The 16,191-nt window shown below is 44.5% G+C and overlaps 1 protein-coding gene across 1 annotated transcript in view; it reads left to right on the forward strand.

The window, feature by feature from the left end:
• LOC311134183 (homeodomain-interacting protein kinase 1-like) overlaps window positions 1–16,191 on the forward strand; it is a 53,838-nt gene that overhangs the window by 22,723 nt on the left and 14,924 nt on the right. Inside the window, exons 3-12 of the mRNA XM_084167796.1 lie at window positions 4,517–4,708; window positions 5,026–5,207; window positions 7,474–7,597; window positions 7,703–7,822; window positions 9,006–9,092; window positions 11,817–12,001; window positions 12,178–12,322; window positions 12,741–12,927; window positions 15,091–15,209; window positions 15,674–15,817. Of these exons, the coding sequence (XP_084023922.1) occupies window positions 4,517–4,708; window positions 5,026–5,207; window positions 7,474–7,597; window positions 7,703–7,822; window positions 9,006–9,092; window positions 11,817–12,001; window positions 12,178–12,322; window positions 12,741–12,927; window positions 15,091–15,209; window positions 15,674–15,817 (1,485 nt within the window). The remainder of the gene's footprint in view (window positions 1–4,516; window positions 4,709–5,025; window positions 5,208–7,473; window positions 7,598–7,702; window positions 7,823–9,005; window positions 9,093–11,816; window positions 12,002–12,177; window positions 12,323–12,740; window positions 12,928–15,090; window positions 15,210–15,673; window positions 15,818–16,191) is intronic.

The following is a 16,191-nucleotide window of genomic DNA, read 5'->3' on the forward strand; positions in this document are numbered from 1 at the left end:
GTGTCAGATATCACCTATCCCTAACTGCCATTGGTAATAGAACAGTGACTATGTGTGTCAGATATCACCTATCCCTAACTGCCATTGGTAATAGAACAGTGACTATGTGTGTCAGATATCACCTATCCTAACTGCCATTGGTAATAGAACAGTGACTATGTGTGTCAGATATCACCTATCCCTAACTGCCATTGGTAATAGAACAGTGACTATGTGTGTCAGATATCACCTATCCCTAACTGCCATTGGTAATAGAACAGTGACTATGTGTGTCAGATATCACCTATCCCTAACTGCCATTGGTAATAGAACAGTGACTATGTGTGTCAGATATCACCTATCCCTAACTGCCATTGGTAATAGAACAGTGACTATGTGTGTCAGATATCACCTATCCTAACTGCCATTGGTAATAGAACAGTGACTATGTGTGTCAGATATCACCTATCCCTAACTGCCATTGGTAATAGAACAGTGACTATGTGTGTCAGATATCACCTATCCCTAACTGCCATTGGTAATAGAACAGTGACTATGTGTGTCAGATATCACCTATCCTAACTGCCATTGGTAATAGAACAGTGACTATGTGTGTCAGATATCACCTATCCCTAACTGCCATTGGTAATAGAACAGTGACTATGTGTGTCAGATATCACCTATCCTAACTGCCATTGGTAATAGAACAGTGACTTTGTGTGTCAGATATCACCTATCCCTAACTGCCATTGGTAATAGAACAGTGACTATGTGTGTCAGATATCACCTATCCTAACTGCCATTGGTAATAGAACAGTGACTATGTGTGTCAGATATCACCTATCCCTAACTGCCATTGGTAATAGAACAGTGACTATGTGTGTCAGATATCACCTATCCCTAACTGCCATTGGTAATAGAACAGTGACTATGTGTGTATGTGTTCACAGAAACCTGTATGGAGCCAGCACTTGGAGACTTGCAAGAAGATGTGATGAAGTCCAGACTGACAGACGGGCTTAATACTGATGTCTCTGAATGGAGAGAGACAGGCTTGATACTGGTGTCTCTGAATGGAGAGAGACCTGGCACTCTGCATTAAACTTCTAGTTGACATCTTTTCCTTGCATTGTCTTTTTTAATTATTGAATGGTATCAGTCAATATGGGGAGGGTGAAACCCTGTGTGTTCTGCACCAGGATCAGGGAACTCCTGTTGTATACGAGAAACCACACAGGAAGTTATGACCGCTCTGACATGTTACCAAGGTAACCCCATTACCACCACACAGGAAGGTATGACCGCTCTGACATGTTACCAAGGTAACCCCATTACCACCAGACAGAAAGGTATGACCGCTCTGACATGTTACCAAGGTAACCCCATTACCACCGGACAGGAAGGTATGACCACTCTGACATGTTACCAAGGTAACCCCATTACCACCAGACAGGAAGGTATGACCACTCTGACATGTTACCAAGGTAACCCCATTACCACCACACAGGAAGGTATGACCACTCTGACATGTTACCAAGGTAACCCCATTACCACCAGACAGGAAGTTATGACCACTCTGACATGTTACCAAGGTAACCCCATTACCACCAGACAGGAAGGTATGACCACTCTGACATGTTACCAAGGTAACCCCATTACCACCACACAGGAAGTTATGACCACTCTGACATGTTACCAAGGTAGCCCCATTACCACCAGACAGGAAGTTATGACCACTCTGACATGTTACCAAGGTAACCCCATTACCACCAGACAGGAAGTTATGACCACTCTGACATGTTACCAAGGTAACCCCATTACCACCAGACAGGAAGTTATGACCACTCTGACATGTTACCAAGGTAGCCCCATTACCACCAGACAGGAAGTTATGACCACTCTGACATGTTACCAAGGTAACCCCATTACCACCAGACAGGAAGTTATGACCACTCTGACATGTTACCAAGGTAACCCCATTACCACCAGACAGGAAGGTATGACCACTCTGACATGTTACCAAGGTAACCCCATTACCACCAGACAAAATGTTGATAGTCACAGTATCTGTATCGGCTGGGAATCACAATGAAAAATGGAAGGTGAACATTGTTAAATAATCAGAACACTGCTTCTATGGTGTTATGTAAATGGTTGTTTATTCTACATGGACCTGTTACTACATTTGAAAGTTATTAAAACACTTAGTTTAGAATATCTACATAAATTCAGCAGTTGCATTCTTCTCATATTACTCTGTAGGATACTGACCTATTCAAATCTTCCTCCAGCATCTCACCATACATCTCCATGTAGTTATTGAACTCCACCTGCAGGAGGTTTGTTTGTTGTGATTGAGTTGGAGGAAACCGCTGCGGGCAAGGTTCTGACAGATGGGTGTCTCTTGGTGGTGGCAAGGACACACCCAAGAAACACCCACATCAAACCACACCCCCAAGCCAGCTCACGTTTGGCTTCTGTCATGTTCGCCAGCATTTCTTGAGGAGCAAGCCAAAACATGAGGCCAAATCAGCGGGTGCAGTTCTCCTTTAACCTCTACGGGATCGGTGTCCCGTACAGTGCTGTGAAAAAGTATTTGCCCCCTTTCTAATTTTCTCTACTTTTGCATATTTGTGATACTGAATGTTAGCAGATCTTCAACCAAAACCTAATATTAGATAAAGGGAACATAAGTGAACAAATAACACAACAATTACATATTTATTTCATAAACAAAGTTATGCAACACCCAATTCCCCTGTGTGAAAAAGTAATTGCCCCCTTACACTCAATAACTGGTTGTGCCACCTTTAGCTGCAATGACTCCAACCAAATGCTTCCTGTAGTTGTTGATCAGTCGCTCACGTCGCTGTGGAGGAATTTTGGCCCACTCTTCCATGCAGAACTGCTTTAACTCAGTGACGTGTGGGTTTTCAAGCATGAACTGCTCGCTTCAAGTCCTGCCACTACATCTCAATTGGGATTAGGTCTGGACTTTGACTAGGCCATTCGAAAATTTCCAATTTGTTGCTTTTTAGCAATTTTCATGGAGACTTGATTGTGTGTTTTGGATCATTGTCTTACTGCATGACCCAGCTGCGCTTCAGCTTCAGCTCACAGACGGATGGTCTGACAGTCTCCTGTAGAATTCTCTGATACAGAGCAGAATTCATGGTTCCTTCTATTAAGGCAAATCGTCCAGGTCCTGAGGCAGCAAAGCATCCCCAAACCATCACACCACCACCACCATGCTTGACCTTTGGTATGATGTTCTTACTGTGGAATGCAGAGTTTGGTTTTTGCCATTTTCAAATGTAGGAACTGGGTTCTACAAAGCATTCTGGGTAATGGTGCTTAGCATGTGGTCCTCTTTAGCTCAATTGGTAGAGCATGGCGCTTGTAACGCCAGGGTAGTGGGTTCGATCCCCGGGACCACCCATACGTAAAAATGTATGTGCACATGAATGTAAGTCGCTTTGGATAAAAGCGTCTGCTAAATGGCATATTATTATTATTATTATTACAGTTTGAACTCTTGCTGTGTCTGGCTTCACACCCACCCGGCCATCTAGATGTGTGAAAGTTAGTGTATAAGCTAATGATCCATCATGTATGACATTCCTGGGAGTGTGTAAACTTACATTTTGTATTACCATATCATTTTTGTATGTTCTCTATAGTTATGTACTTGAAAATGTATCAATTGACCAATTCGGCACATTTGGGCAGACTTGATACAAAATAGTCCAGTATTGCAATGCTTCACTGGATCAATCTGAAACTTTGCACACACTGCTGCCATCTAGTGGCCAATATCTAAATTGTGCCTAAACTGCAATATTATATTGTGGCCTTCCTCAAAGATAATAAAAAAAAATAAAACATGTTTTTTGGTTTGTATTATCTTTTACCAGATCTAATGTGTTATATTCTCCTACATTAATTTCACATTTCCACAAACTTCAAAGTGTTTCCTTTGAAATGGTATCAAGAATATACATATCCTTGCTTCAGGTCCTGAGCTACAGGCAGCTAGCTTTGGGTATGTCATCTTAGGCAAAAATTGAAAAAAAGGTTCCGATCCTTAAGAGGTTAAACCCCTCCTGTCATTATCATATGCAAGCGCTAGACCAGGGCGAAGTCCCAATTATCTCTCCTTCCTCCCTAAGTGTGCACTTGTTGACTTTGCCTTGACTGATCTGAGAATATGGTGTAATCTCCCACTAAACCCACGCCTCCACCAATCCAATGCTTTTAGATTTGTGTGAAGTAGTGACTGAGTGATTAGATGTTATTGGGACGCACCTATTACTATGTCACTATGTTATTGGGAAGCACCTGTTACTATAATAGATAGGACTGACTGTATAGTATGTTGAGGTACTCGATTTATTTAATGTATTGATGTTTATTGGCCTCGTAACACTTGAGCTAGACTAGAATAGACAGAACTAGCAAACTTATAGTAGTAGGTCGAGGTTTGTCGTTCTCTCACTAACACGTCTGTCCGTCCGTCCATCTGTCCGTCTGTTCCCAGGTGGGCATCCTGAACCGTCTTAGTGTGGAGAACGCCGATGAGTTTAACTTTGTGCGTTCCTACGAGTGTTTCCAACACAAGGGCCACACCTGCCTGGTGTTTGAGATGCTGGAGCAGAACCTGTATGACTTCCTGAAGCACAGCAAGTTCAGCCCCCTCCCTCTACGACACATACGACCCATACTGCAACAGGTGACAATACAACACTTTACAACTTTATTGATACAGAGACAATGTGGTGTATTTACCTGGTGCTCATTCTGAATGTGTAATTTATTACATGTTTACCTGTTACCTCACCATACATTTTACTCAAAAGAACTCTCCAAAACAATACAATTGCGTGGTGCTGTACTTGTGCTTTGTGTCAGCCTTAATGTGTGTTTGTGTCTTTAAATTGTAATTAAAGTCCTAGTAAAATGTTTATTCAGAGGAGTGTTAACCCTTCAGTGTTCATAGCTGGCACACAGCTTTTTAACCCTTCAGTGTTACCTCTATTTCCCCACCAGGTGGCGACGGCGCTGATGAAGTTGAAGTCTCTGGGTCTGATCCATGCTGACCTGAAGCCAGAGAACATCATGCTGGTGGATCCTCTCAGACAGCCCTACAGGGTCAAGGTCATCGACTTCGGTTCAGCTTCTCACGTCTCCAAGGCTGTCTGCTCAACGTACCTGCAGTCACGATACTACAGGTAGATACCTGTTTTTACACCTCATATTGGGGTTTTCTTTGCACGTGTGTGTGTGTGTGTGTGTGTGTGTATGAGTGATACAACATGTTTGCATCTGTGAGTAATAACTGGTACAGGTATATCTAGTTTTAGAACTCCAGTCAAAAGTTTTAGAACACCTACTCATTCAAGGGTTTTTCTTTATTTTTACTATTTTCTACATTGTAGAATAATAGTGAAGACATCAAAACTATGAAATAACACATGGAATCATGTAGTAACCAAAAAAAGTGTTAAACAAATAAATATATTTTATATTTGAGATTCTTCAAATAGCCACCCTTTGCCTTGATGACAGCTTTTTCAGTCTTCCAGAGATTTGAGACTGGGATGGAGGTTCGCCTTCCAGTAGGACAATGACCCTAAGCATACTGCTAAAGCAACACTCGAGTGGTTTAAGGGGAAACATTAAAATGTCTTGGAATGACCTAGTCAAAGCCCAGACCTCAATCCAATTGAGAATCTGTGGTATGACTTAAAGATTGCTGTACACCAGCGGAACCCATCCAACTTGAAGGAGCTGGAGCAGTTTTGCCTTGAAGAATGGGCAAATATCCCAGTGGCTAGATGTGCCAAGCTTATAGAGACATACCCCAAGAGACTTGCAGCTGTAATTACTGCAAAAGGTGGCTCTACAAAGTATTGACTTTGGGGGGGTGAATAGTTATGCACGCTCAAGTTCTGTTTTTTTGTCTTATTTCTTGTTTGTTTCACCCCAAAAAATATTTTACATCTTCAAAGTGGTAGGCATGTTGTGTAAATCAAATGATACAAACCCCACAAAAATCAATTTTAATTCCAGGCTGTAAGGCAACAAAATAGGAAAAATGCCAAGGGGTGGTGAATACTTCCGCAAGCCACTGTAAGTATTCAGACCCTTTACTCAGTACTTTGTTGAAGCACCTTTGGCAGCGATTACAGCCTCGAGTCTTCTTGGGTATGACGCAACAAGCTTGGCACACCTGTATTTGGGGAGTTTCTCACATTCCTCTCTGCAGATCCTCTCAAGCTCTGTCAGGTTGGATGGGGAGTGTCGCTGCACAGCTATTTTCAGGTCTCTAGAGATGTTTGATCGGGTTCAAGTCTGGGCTCTGGCTGGGCCACTCAAGGACATTCAGAGACTTGTCCCGAAGCCACTCCTGCATTGTCTTGGCTGTGTGCTTAGGGTCGTTGTCCTATTGGAAGGTGAACCTTCGCCCCAGTCTGAGGTCCTGAGCGCTCTGGAGCAGGTTTTCATCAAGGATCTCTCTGTACTTTGCTCCGTTCGTCTTTGCCTTGATCTTGACTAGTCTCCCAGTCCCTGCAGCTGAAAAACATCCCCACAGCATGATGCTGCCACCACCATGCTTCACCGTAGGGATGGTGCCAGGTTTCCTCCAGACGTGACGCTTGGCGTTCAGGCCAAAGAGTTCAATCTTGGTTTCATCAGACCAGAGATTCTTGTTTCTCATGGTCTGAGAGTCTTTAGGTGCCTTTTGGCAAACTCCAAGCGGGCTGTCGTGCCTTTCACTGAGGAGTGGCTTCCGTCTGGCCACTCTACCATAAAGGCCTGATTGGTGGAGTGCTGCAGAGATGGTTGTCTTTCTGGAAGGTTCTCCCATCTCCACAGAGGAACTCTGGAGCTCTGTCAGAGTGACCATCAAGTTCTTGGTCATCTCCCTGACCAAGGCCCTTCTCCCCCGATTGCTCAGTTTGGCCGGGCGGCCAGCTCTAGGAAGAGTCTTGGTGTTTCCAAACTTCTTCCATTTAAGAATGATGGAGGCCACTGTGTTCTTGGGGACCTTCAATGCTGCAGATATTTTTTGGTACCCTTCCCCAGATCTGTGCCTCAACACAATCCTGTCTTGAAGCTCTATGAACAATTCCTTCGACCTCATGGCTTGGTTTTTGCTCTGACATGCACTATCAACTGTGGGACCTTATATAGACAGGTGTGTGCCTTTCCAAATCATGTCCAATCAATTGAATTTACCACAGGTGGACTCCAAGTTGTAGAAACATCTCAAGGATGATCAATGGAAAAACAGCAGAACACTTTCCCAATATACTGCTTCATACTAAGTGTGTGAACATGTTATCTGTGTTGTTGTTGACATGTTATCTGTGTTGTTGTTGACATGTTATCTGTGTTGTTGTTGACATGTTATCTGTGTTGTTGTTGACATGTTATCTGTGTTGTTGTTGACATGTTATCTGTGTTGTTGTTGACGTGTTGTTCTCTCTTCAGGGCTCCAGAGATCGTCCTGGGTCTGCCGTTCTGTGAGGCCATAGACATGTGGTCTCTGGGCTGCGTTATAGCAGAGCTTTTCCTGGGGTGGCCTCTGTACCCCGGAGCCTCAGAATACGACCAGGTAGGAACCACGCACACACACACACACACACACCGAGACACGCACACATTATTTTATCTTAAACTGTTATGATGGATTCCCTCCCTCCCTCTCCTCCTCTGCTAGATCCGGTACATTTCCCAGACTCAGGGCCTGCCTGCAGAGTACCTGCTGAGCGCCGGCACCAAGACTAGCCGCTTCTTCAAGAGAGGACCTGACTCCAGCTACCCCCTCTGGAGGATCAAGGTATAGACCCTTTACACCAGTACACGACACACTGACGTCAACCACAGATGTGCGCGACTATTGGCGGCAGTGAGAAAGCCATCAACATCTATTCGCCCATTCAACATAGCTTCGATTTACGTTTTTATTACTTCTAAACAAAATAACTTTTTGGGGGGGTTCTCATACGCTTACAATGATATTTAGCTTGAACAGGTCGCTAAGATTACATTTGGTTGTGATAAATAACTATTTTGGATGCAGCAGTTGTTAGCTAGAATGCTATATATTTATACTCCGGACTCCGACATTGCTCGTCCTAATATTTATATATTCCTTAATTCCTTTCTTTTACTTTTACATTTGTGTGTATTGTTGTGAATTGTTAGATATTATTGCACTGTTGGCATTTCGCTGGAGGATCAAGGTATTACAGTACACCTGACCCCATCTATCCCTCTGGAGGATCATGGTATTACAGTACTGACTCAATTTTTTCCCCTCTGGAGGATCAAAGTATTACAGTACTGACTAAATCCCCCCCCCCCTCTGGAGGATCAAGGTATTACAGTACTGACTCAATTTATCCCTCTGGAGGATCAAGGTATTACAGTACTGACTCAATTTATCCCTCTGGAGGATCAAGGTATTACAGTACTGACTCAATTTACCCCTTGACCCCCTCTGGAGGATCAAAGTATTACTCCTCTTGGCTCTGCTGTAACAATCTGCTGACTTTAGTGATTCATTCTGGATACGGTTGCTGAGTCCCAAATGACACCCTATTCCCTATATAGTGCACTACAGAGCCCTGGTCAAAGTAGGTGCACTATGTAGGGAATAGACTGCCATTTGGGACCGCATACCTAGTTGTTCCTGCCAGAACCAGCACATGGATCTCAGGGCACTGCTGTGAACAGGGCTTTTAGTTGGGTTTCTTGGGCAGATACAAACTACATTTTCCCTAGTGCAGTTAGTTATTAGTGTTTTGGTGGTGACGACAAGGGTAACAGACAAGGGTAACAGACAAGGGTAACAGACAAGGGTAACAGACAAGGGTAACAGACAAAGGTAACAGACAAGGGTAACAGACAAGGGTAACAGACAAGGGTAACAGACAAAGGTAACAGACAAGGGTAACAGACAAGGGTAACAGACAAGGGTAACAGACAAGGGTAACCTTCCTGATCTGTCTGTTCACTAGGCCCCTTCAGAGCACGAGGCTGAGATGGGCATCAAGTCAAAGGAGGCCCGTAAATACATCTTCAACTGTCTGGATGACTTGATGCAGGTAGGTACGCTATATGACTTCATCTAGTATGTCACATTTACGATCCATCACGTTTACTTTTATAAAGCCCTTTTTTACATCCGCCATTTTCTTTTCTTTTTTCTTAACCTTTATTAGTGTTGTTGAGATAAAAAAAAATAAAAAATGTTCACGGGAAACCTGAGGGGGTATACTACAAAGCAGGTCTGAGGAGTTAGCGAGGTAACTTTGGTCAACTGAGTTCAACTCGGGATAACCGGTACCACGAAAATGGCTCAGCTTTTAGCCAGGTTAATTTCTATGGCAATGTATCCTTCCATTGGAAACAACAGCCTGTGATCTATCTTGGGTTTGTTATAAAAAAGTATTTGGTAGAGCAGGACGATACGGACAACAATCCATATTACCGCGATAAATTTACAATTGTTTTTGCGATTTGCGTTAAATAATTGTTTTGTGGTGCACAGTCACTCTCCATTAGCACCCTTTTTTACACCATGTCAAAGAAATGTCCATAATATATTATCCTAAGTTATTTGGTTACCAGGTGATGAGCATATGATTTGTAAGACGCTATGACGCTGTCTACAGAAAGAGACCTGTATTTTAAACATTCATTTAGTGATGCATTTATTTCAGATTTTTAAATGTAGTAGTATTTCAAACCATTTTTCCAAGTCCATCAGTAAATTGGTGTTTGGTCATTGCAGTATATTAATTACTCCAAACACAATCGTAATCTAGGCCTATGACTTTTTGCTCAATTTATATTTAACTGCAGATGCAGGAACGCCCACATGCAGGAACGCCCACACGCAGGAACGCCCCGAATTGCGGGCTGCAGTTTCACACTATTGTTAATAAATGCCGTGCTGCTCCGTAGGCTGGTAGTCTGAATACTTATGTAAATGTGATATTTCAGTTTTGTATTTTTAAAACATTTGCAAAAATGTCTAAACTTTTTTTTTGTTGCTTTGTCATTATGGGGTATTGTGTGTTGATCAATTTGTGGACTTTCCGAATGCACTGTATGTGTTTTTGGTTGTTGAGTCAATGAGAGTAGCCCATTTCAAGCTTATCTTAAAAATATATATATATATATATATATATATATTTCTGAACATTTGGGCAGGTTAGCTGGCTAATTCATTGATTCTGCTTTGCTGTAAACTCCTCTGCTCTCTCTCCCCAAATCCTAATTAACCCTCTCACCAGGCTCGAATTTCACTCTCATGATATTACCTTATTTAGAATATCTGAACAGCATTGGGATATTAGGTGAGAAGGACATCTCCAATAAGAATCCCTATCGTAAACTCGCTAGGGTGAATGACAAATAGGGTATTAACTTCAGATAGAATGATTATAGACTTGGTTATTATTATAAGGAGATGCTTTCCCATGCATTAAATTAAAACTGAAACAGTGAATGACTCCACCAGTGCAACAGACATAAGGTTCAAGATCTATATTATCACATTTTCAATGTACCACATCAAAAGAAAGAAAAAATAAATAATCCCCAATTATTTTTTTCACAACCCATGTCCAAATTACGTGCAAGCTTGCTTAAACCCTGGGCGTGCGCTGGAGCAACAACAAAAAAATAACGACATACATAAAGTCCCGAAGTCCACCCCACATTTGTAGTTACTCACTACTTGTAGATAATGCCTCAGCAAAGTATAGCAGTTCCGTGCAGGTGTCCTCACAAGATCCACAGCGAACACAGCTATCAATGCAGCCGGTACTCCGTAGCAGCAACAGACATCCGTTGGAAACCCGAACTGATCGTCACAAGCAATTCTCTCCAAGTCTCGCACGATGCTAGGCTAACCTCTAGGATGTCGAATGTCTCCACAATGCGACGGCAGCTTCAGTCACCACTTGGTCTTTCTTAACTAAATAATAAACACTCTCTTATAGAAAATAAAATCAGGATTTTCCTTCAAAACTCTGTAGGTATGGTTTTGTTATCTCTTTATCGTTTCCTTTAGTCGTTTGTCTTACATTTACATTTACGTCATTTAGCAGACGCTCTTATCCAGAGCGACTTACATTATTAATTTATTTATTTATTTATTTATTTTTTCATACTGGCCCCCCATGGGAATCGAACCCACAACCCTGGCGTTGCAAACGCCATGCTCTACCAACTGAGCTACCTCCCTGCCGGCCATTCCCTCCCCTACCCTGGGCCAATTGTGCGCCGCCCCATTGGTCTCCCGGTTGCGGCCGGCTACAGCAGAGCCTGGATTCGAACCAGGATCTCTAGTGGCACAGCTAGCACTGCGATGCAGTGCCTTAGACCACTGCGCCACTCGGGAGGTCTTCACCAACACCGATAACGTCTCTCCTCTCTTTTCTTTCAACTTTTTCCCAGCAACCAGTCCACTCTCCCATTGGCCACAACTTAACAAGCTACCTCATTGGTCAAAACTTTAACAAGATACGTGGGAAACTTAAACTTAAAAGTAAACCAACCGATTCACTTGTACATTAAAGAAAACATTGCTTCAAAAGAAATGCATTAACGACATTACAAATCAGGAGCACAATTCGATCACCTTTTAAATCTAATACCAATTAATTATAAGAAATAAACTCTATACTTGGTTTTAGCAAGGGTATTACACTAAATTTAACCATTAGATAATCCTAAACTGACCGTAGAACTTTCTAGCGGCACGTTCATCCAACCTGACCTTTTCCTGTTTCCTGTTGCATCACTTCTTCCTGGTGCAGGTCAACCTGTCCTCTCACCTGGAGGGGTCGGACATGCTGGCGGAGAAAGCTGATAGGAGGGAGTTCATCGACCTGCTGAAGCGGATGCTCCGATTGGATGCTGACAAGAGGATCACGCCCACTAAGACGCTGGGTCATCCCTTCGTCACCATGAGTCACCTGCTGGACTTCCCTCACAGCTCCCAGTACGTACACCTGTCTGTGATGTGAACGAATGTTCGGGTTGTGGGGAAGGGGGGGGGGGGGGGGGGGGGGTTCACGTTTGACTTTTCCCTCTGTGGATGAAATTTGATTGGTTGATCGATTTGTTTCAATAATTGTATTGATCAATAGATTGATTGTTTGTTTCTCCCCCTTGCAGTGTGAAGTCTTGCTTTCAGAACATGGAGCTCTGTAAGCGTAGGAGCTCATCGTTCGACAACAACAAAACTCTCTTCTCCACTAACAGTCTTCCCAGTGCATCCGCCGGCAACCTCACTGTCACCTTCAGCAGCCAGCTCAACCAGGTACACACACACACACACACCATGGGCAGGATCTATCAAACCATGGGCAGGATCTATCAAACCATAGGCAGGATCTATCAAACCATGGGCAGGATCTATCAAACCATAGGCAGGATCTATTAAACCATGGGCAGGATCTATTAAACCATGGGCAGGATCTATCAAACCATGGGCAGGATCTATTAAACCATGGGCAGGATCTATCAAACCATGGTGATTTAGGATCAGATGTTGCCTTTTTAGATCGTAATGAATAGGACTATATCGACAAGTGGGACCTGACTACTCTGAGGCGCTTAAGGATTATGGGCCCAGATCTAAGAACAAAATGGCAGCACACACAGTTAGTTCCGGACACTGTTCCAACTTCCATCTTGACTGACCAGTGTTCTAACTGTAAATGAACGGAAACCAACAGGTCCCGTCAGCAGGGGGAGCTGTTCCTCTCCTGAACTACCAGCCAGCCCTTTACCAGCAGGCCACCATCAACATCCCTGGGCTGACCCAACAGAGTGTCCCCCTGCAGGCTCGCCCCACAGGCCTGGCCTGCCAGTCTGAGCCCTTCCAGCAGACCCTCATCGTCTGCCCACCAAACACCATACAGGGTAAGAGCCAAACACTATTGGTGTCATGTGGTCCTCTGTAGCTCAGCTGGTGTAGAGCACGGCGCTTGTAACGCCAAGGTAGTGGGTTCGATCCCCGGGACCACCCATACATAAAAAATGTATGCACGCATGACTGTAAGTCGGTTTGGATAAAAGCGTCTGCTAAATGGCATATTATTATTATTATTATTATTATTATTATTATTATTATGATATAGAGATGACAGTGGGTTGAGTTCATAAGGGCACTAAAGGGAAGGCCTGTCTGCGGGGGAGGTCCAAGTACTCCAACCCCTTTTTGAGTTGGTGTTCTTCTGTTTGGTCCCTTTTAGTGATTTAGCAGACGCTCTTATCCAATGACGTACAGTTAGCGCATTCATCTTAAAATAACAGTATTTTTCTTCAAAGTAGCTATCATCAAAGTCATAGCTAGTAAAGGGGGGTTAGTGTTAGTTCACTAAGGGCTTTTTAAAAATGATGATTTGTTGTGGGATTATTTAAGATATGATCTACCCTCCACCATAGAATACTTCCTATTATAACAGCATATAAATGAACTAGCCTGGTCCCATATCTGTTTTGTCTTATGGCTTAATCTGTGTCCTTTATGTTTTAGAAGACAAATGGGTTCGGGGTTCATTAGGGGCGATGTCAAATGTTTTAAACTGGAACATTAAATGAGTGTTCGTTATTGGACAAGTCAGTAAAATCTTTGAAATTGTTGCATGTTGCGTTTATTTACATTTACATTTACATTTTAGTCATTTAGCAGACGCTCTTATCCAGAGTTAGTGAGTGCATACATTTTCATACTGGCCCCCCGTGGGAAACGAACCCACAACCCTGGCGTTGCAAGCGCCATGCTCTACCAACTGAGCTACAGGGGACAGTTTATATTTTTGTTCAATATGTATTTCAAATCTACCATAGACATACATAATATACACACACACAGGAGTCAGCTCAGACAGATCCAGCTCAGAGAGGCCCAGCTCAGAGAGGCCCAGCTCAGACAGATCCAGCTCAGAGAGGCCCAGCTCAGATCCAGCTCAGAGAGGCCCAGCTCAGAGAGGCCCAGCTCAGAGAGGCCCAGCTCAGAGAGGCCCAGCTCAGACAGATCCAGCTCAGAGAGGCCCAGCTCAGAGAGGCCCAGCTCAGACAGATCCAGCTCAGAGAGGCCCAGCTCAGACAGATCCAGCTCAGAGAGGCCCAGCTCAGACAGATCCAGCTCAGAGAGGCCTAGCTCAGACAGATCCAGCTCAGAGAGGCCCAGCTCAGACAGATCCAGCTCAGAGAGGCCCAGCTCAGAGAGGCCCAGCTCAGACAGATCCAGCTCAGAGAGGCCCAGCTCAGAGAGGCCCAGCTCAGACAGATCCAGCTCAGACAGATCCAGCTCAGAGAGGCCCAGCTCAGACAGATCCAGCTCAGACAGATCCAGCTCAGACAGATCCAGCTCAGACAGATCCAGCTCAGAGAGGCCCAGCTCAGAGAGGCCCAGCTGAAGACAGATCCAGCTCAGAGAGGCCCAGCTCAGACAGATCCAGCTCAGAGAGGCCCAGCTCAGACAGATCCAGCTCAGAGAGGCCCAGCTCAGACAGATCCAGCTCAGAGAGGCCCAGCTCAGACAGATCCAGCTCAGAGAGGCCCAGCTCAGAGAGGCCCGAGAGGCCCAGCTCAGAGAGGCCCAGCTCAGAGAGGCCCAGCTCAGAGAGGCCCAGCTCAGACAGATCCAGCTCAGAGAGGCCCAGCTCAGACAGATCCAGCTCAGACAGATCCAGCTCAGAGAGGCCCAGCTCAGACAGATCCAGCTCAGACAGATCCAGCTCAGAGAGGCCCAGCTCATGAACTCCATCAGCAGCAGGTTTTTAATTTAGAATGGAAAATGAATGCGTTTATACATCAAATGTTAGTGCATCGAATCGTATCACATCGAACCGAGTCGCATCGATTCATTCTCTAATCAAACTGAAATCATACCGAATCGTTTCAAACTAAAAACTTATCATTCCTCTATCGGAGCCCATCCAGATACGTATCGAATCGTCTCGAAAGGGAAAGATGCACATTCCTAGTAATTACTTATGAATGACTTGGGCGTTAGTAACGCTATTGTGATGTCATGGTGTAGTGGTGGTCACTGATTGGCTGTTCCTCTGTCTGCAGGAATCCAGTCATCCAATAAGAACTCTAGATTCCCAGGGAGGATGGATAGTTCTGTCCCGATTGTGAACCAGAACCAATCAACACAGCCACTGCAGCTGCAGCCTGCCATGCTCACACAGGTACCGGGGGGGGGGGGTGTGTGTGTGTGTGTGGGTGTGGGTGTGGGTGTGTGTGTGTGTGTGTGTGTGGGTGTGGGTGTGGGTGTGGGTGTGTGTGTGTGTGGGTGTGGGTGTGGGTGTGTGGGTGGGTGGGTGGGTGGGTGTGTGTGTGTGCTGGTTTCAGAACTCCAGTTCCTGCAGCTCAGAAGAATCTAAGACCTAGTCAGGTTGAAAGGTTGTTGGAGTTGGGCTCATGTCTCATTTTCTCCACTCCCTATCCGTGGATCATCATCATCATCATCACCTTGACGGTTCTATTGTCCAACCCAGATCTATCTAACCTCAATCAGTTCAGAAACACCTGCTTCCACAGGTCTAAAGGAATGAGTGTTCATCAATCTAGGAAAAGAGTCTGCCAACTTATTTAACCCTCCACACTTTCCTGCCTCATCCCCCATCCCCTCCCCTCCACCTCCCTCCCCCAGGGCTCCTGCACACCCCTGATGGTGGCTACCCTCCACCCCCACCCCCCCACGGTAGCAGGCGTAGCCCCCCAGTACTCTGTTCCCCTGGGGCTGGGCTGTGATGCTGGCCGCCCCACCTTGCTGGAGCACACTGCCACCGTGCTGGTAAAAGACACACACACACACACACACACACACACACACACACACACACACACACACACACACACACACACACCCTTCAATCCTCTTCTTCTCATTCACTCCAATTTCAATCATTTTCTCTGGGCTATCTCTACTCTGACTATCCCTGTCTCTTACCTCTGTCTCTATCGAGCTATCTCTACTCTGACTATCCCTGTCATTTACCTCTGTCTCTATCGAGCTATCTCTACTCTGACTATCCCTTACATTTACCTCTGTCTCTATCGAGCTATCTCTACTCTGACTATCCCTGTCATTTACCTCTGTCTCTATCGAGCTATCTCTACTCTGACTATCCCTGTCATTTACCTCTGTCTCTATCGAGCTATCTCTAC

Source organism: Coregonus lavaretus, assembly GCF_964263955.1.
Source record: "Coregonus lavaretus genome assembly, chromosome: 8".
Taxonomy (NCBI): Eukaryota; Metazoa; Chordata; class Actinopteri; order Salmoniformes; family Salmonidae; genus Coregonus; species Coregonus lavaretus.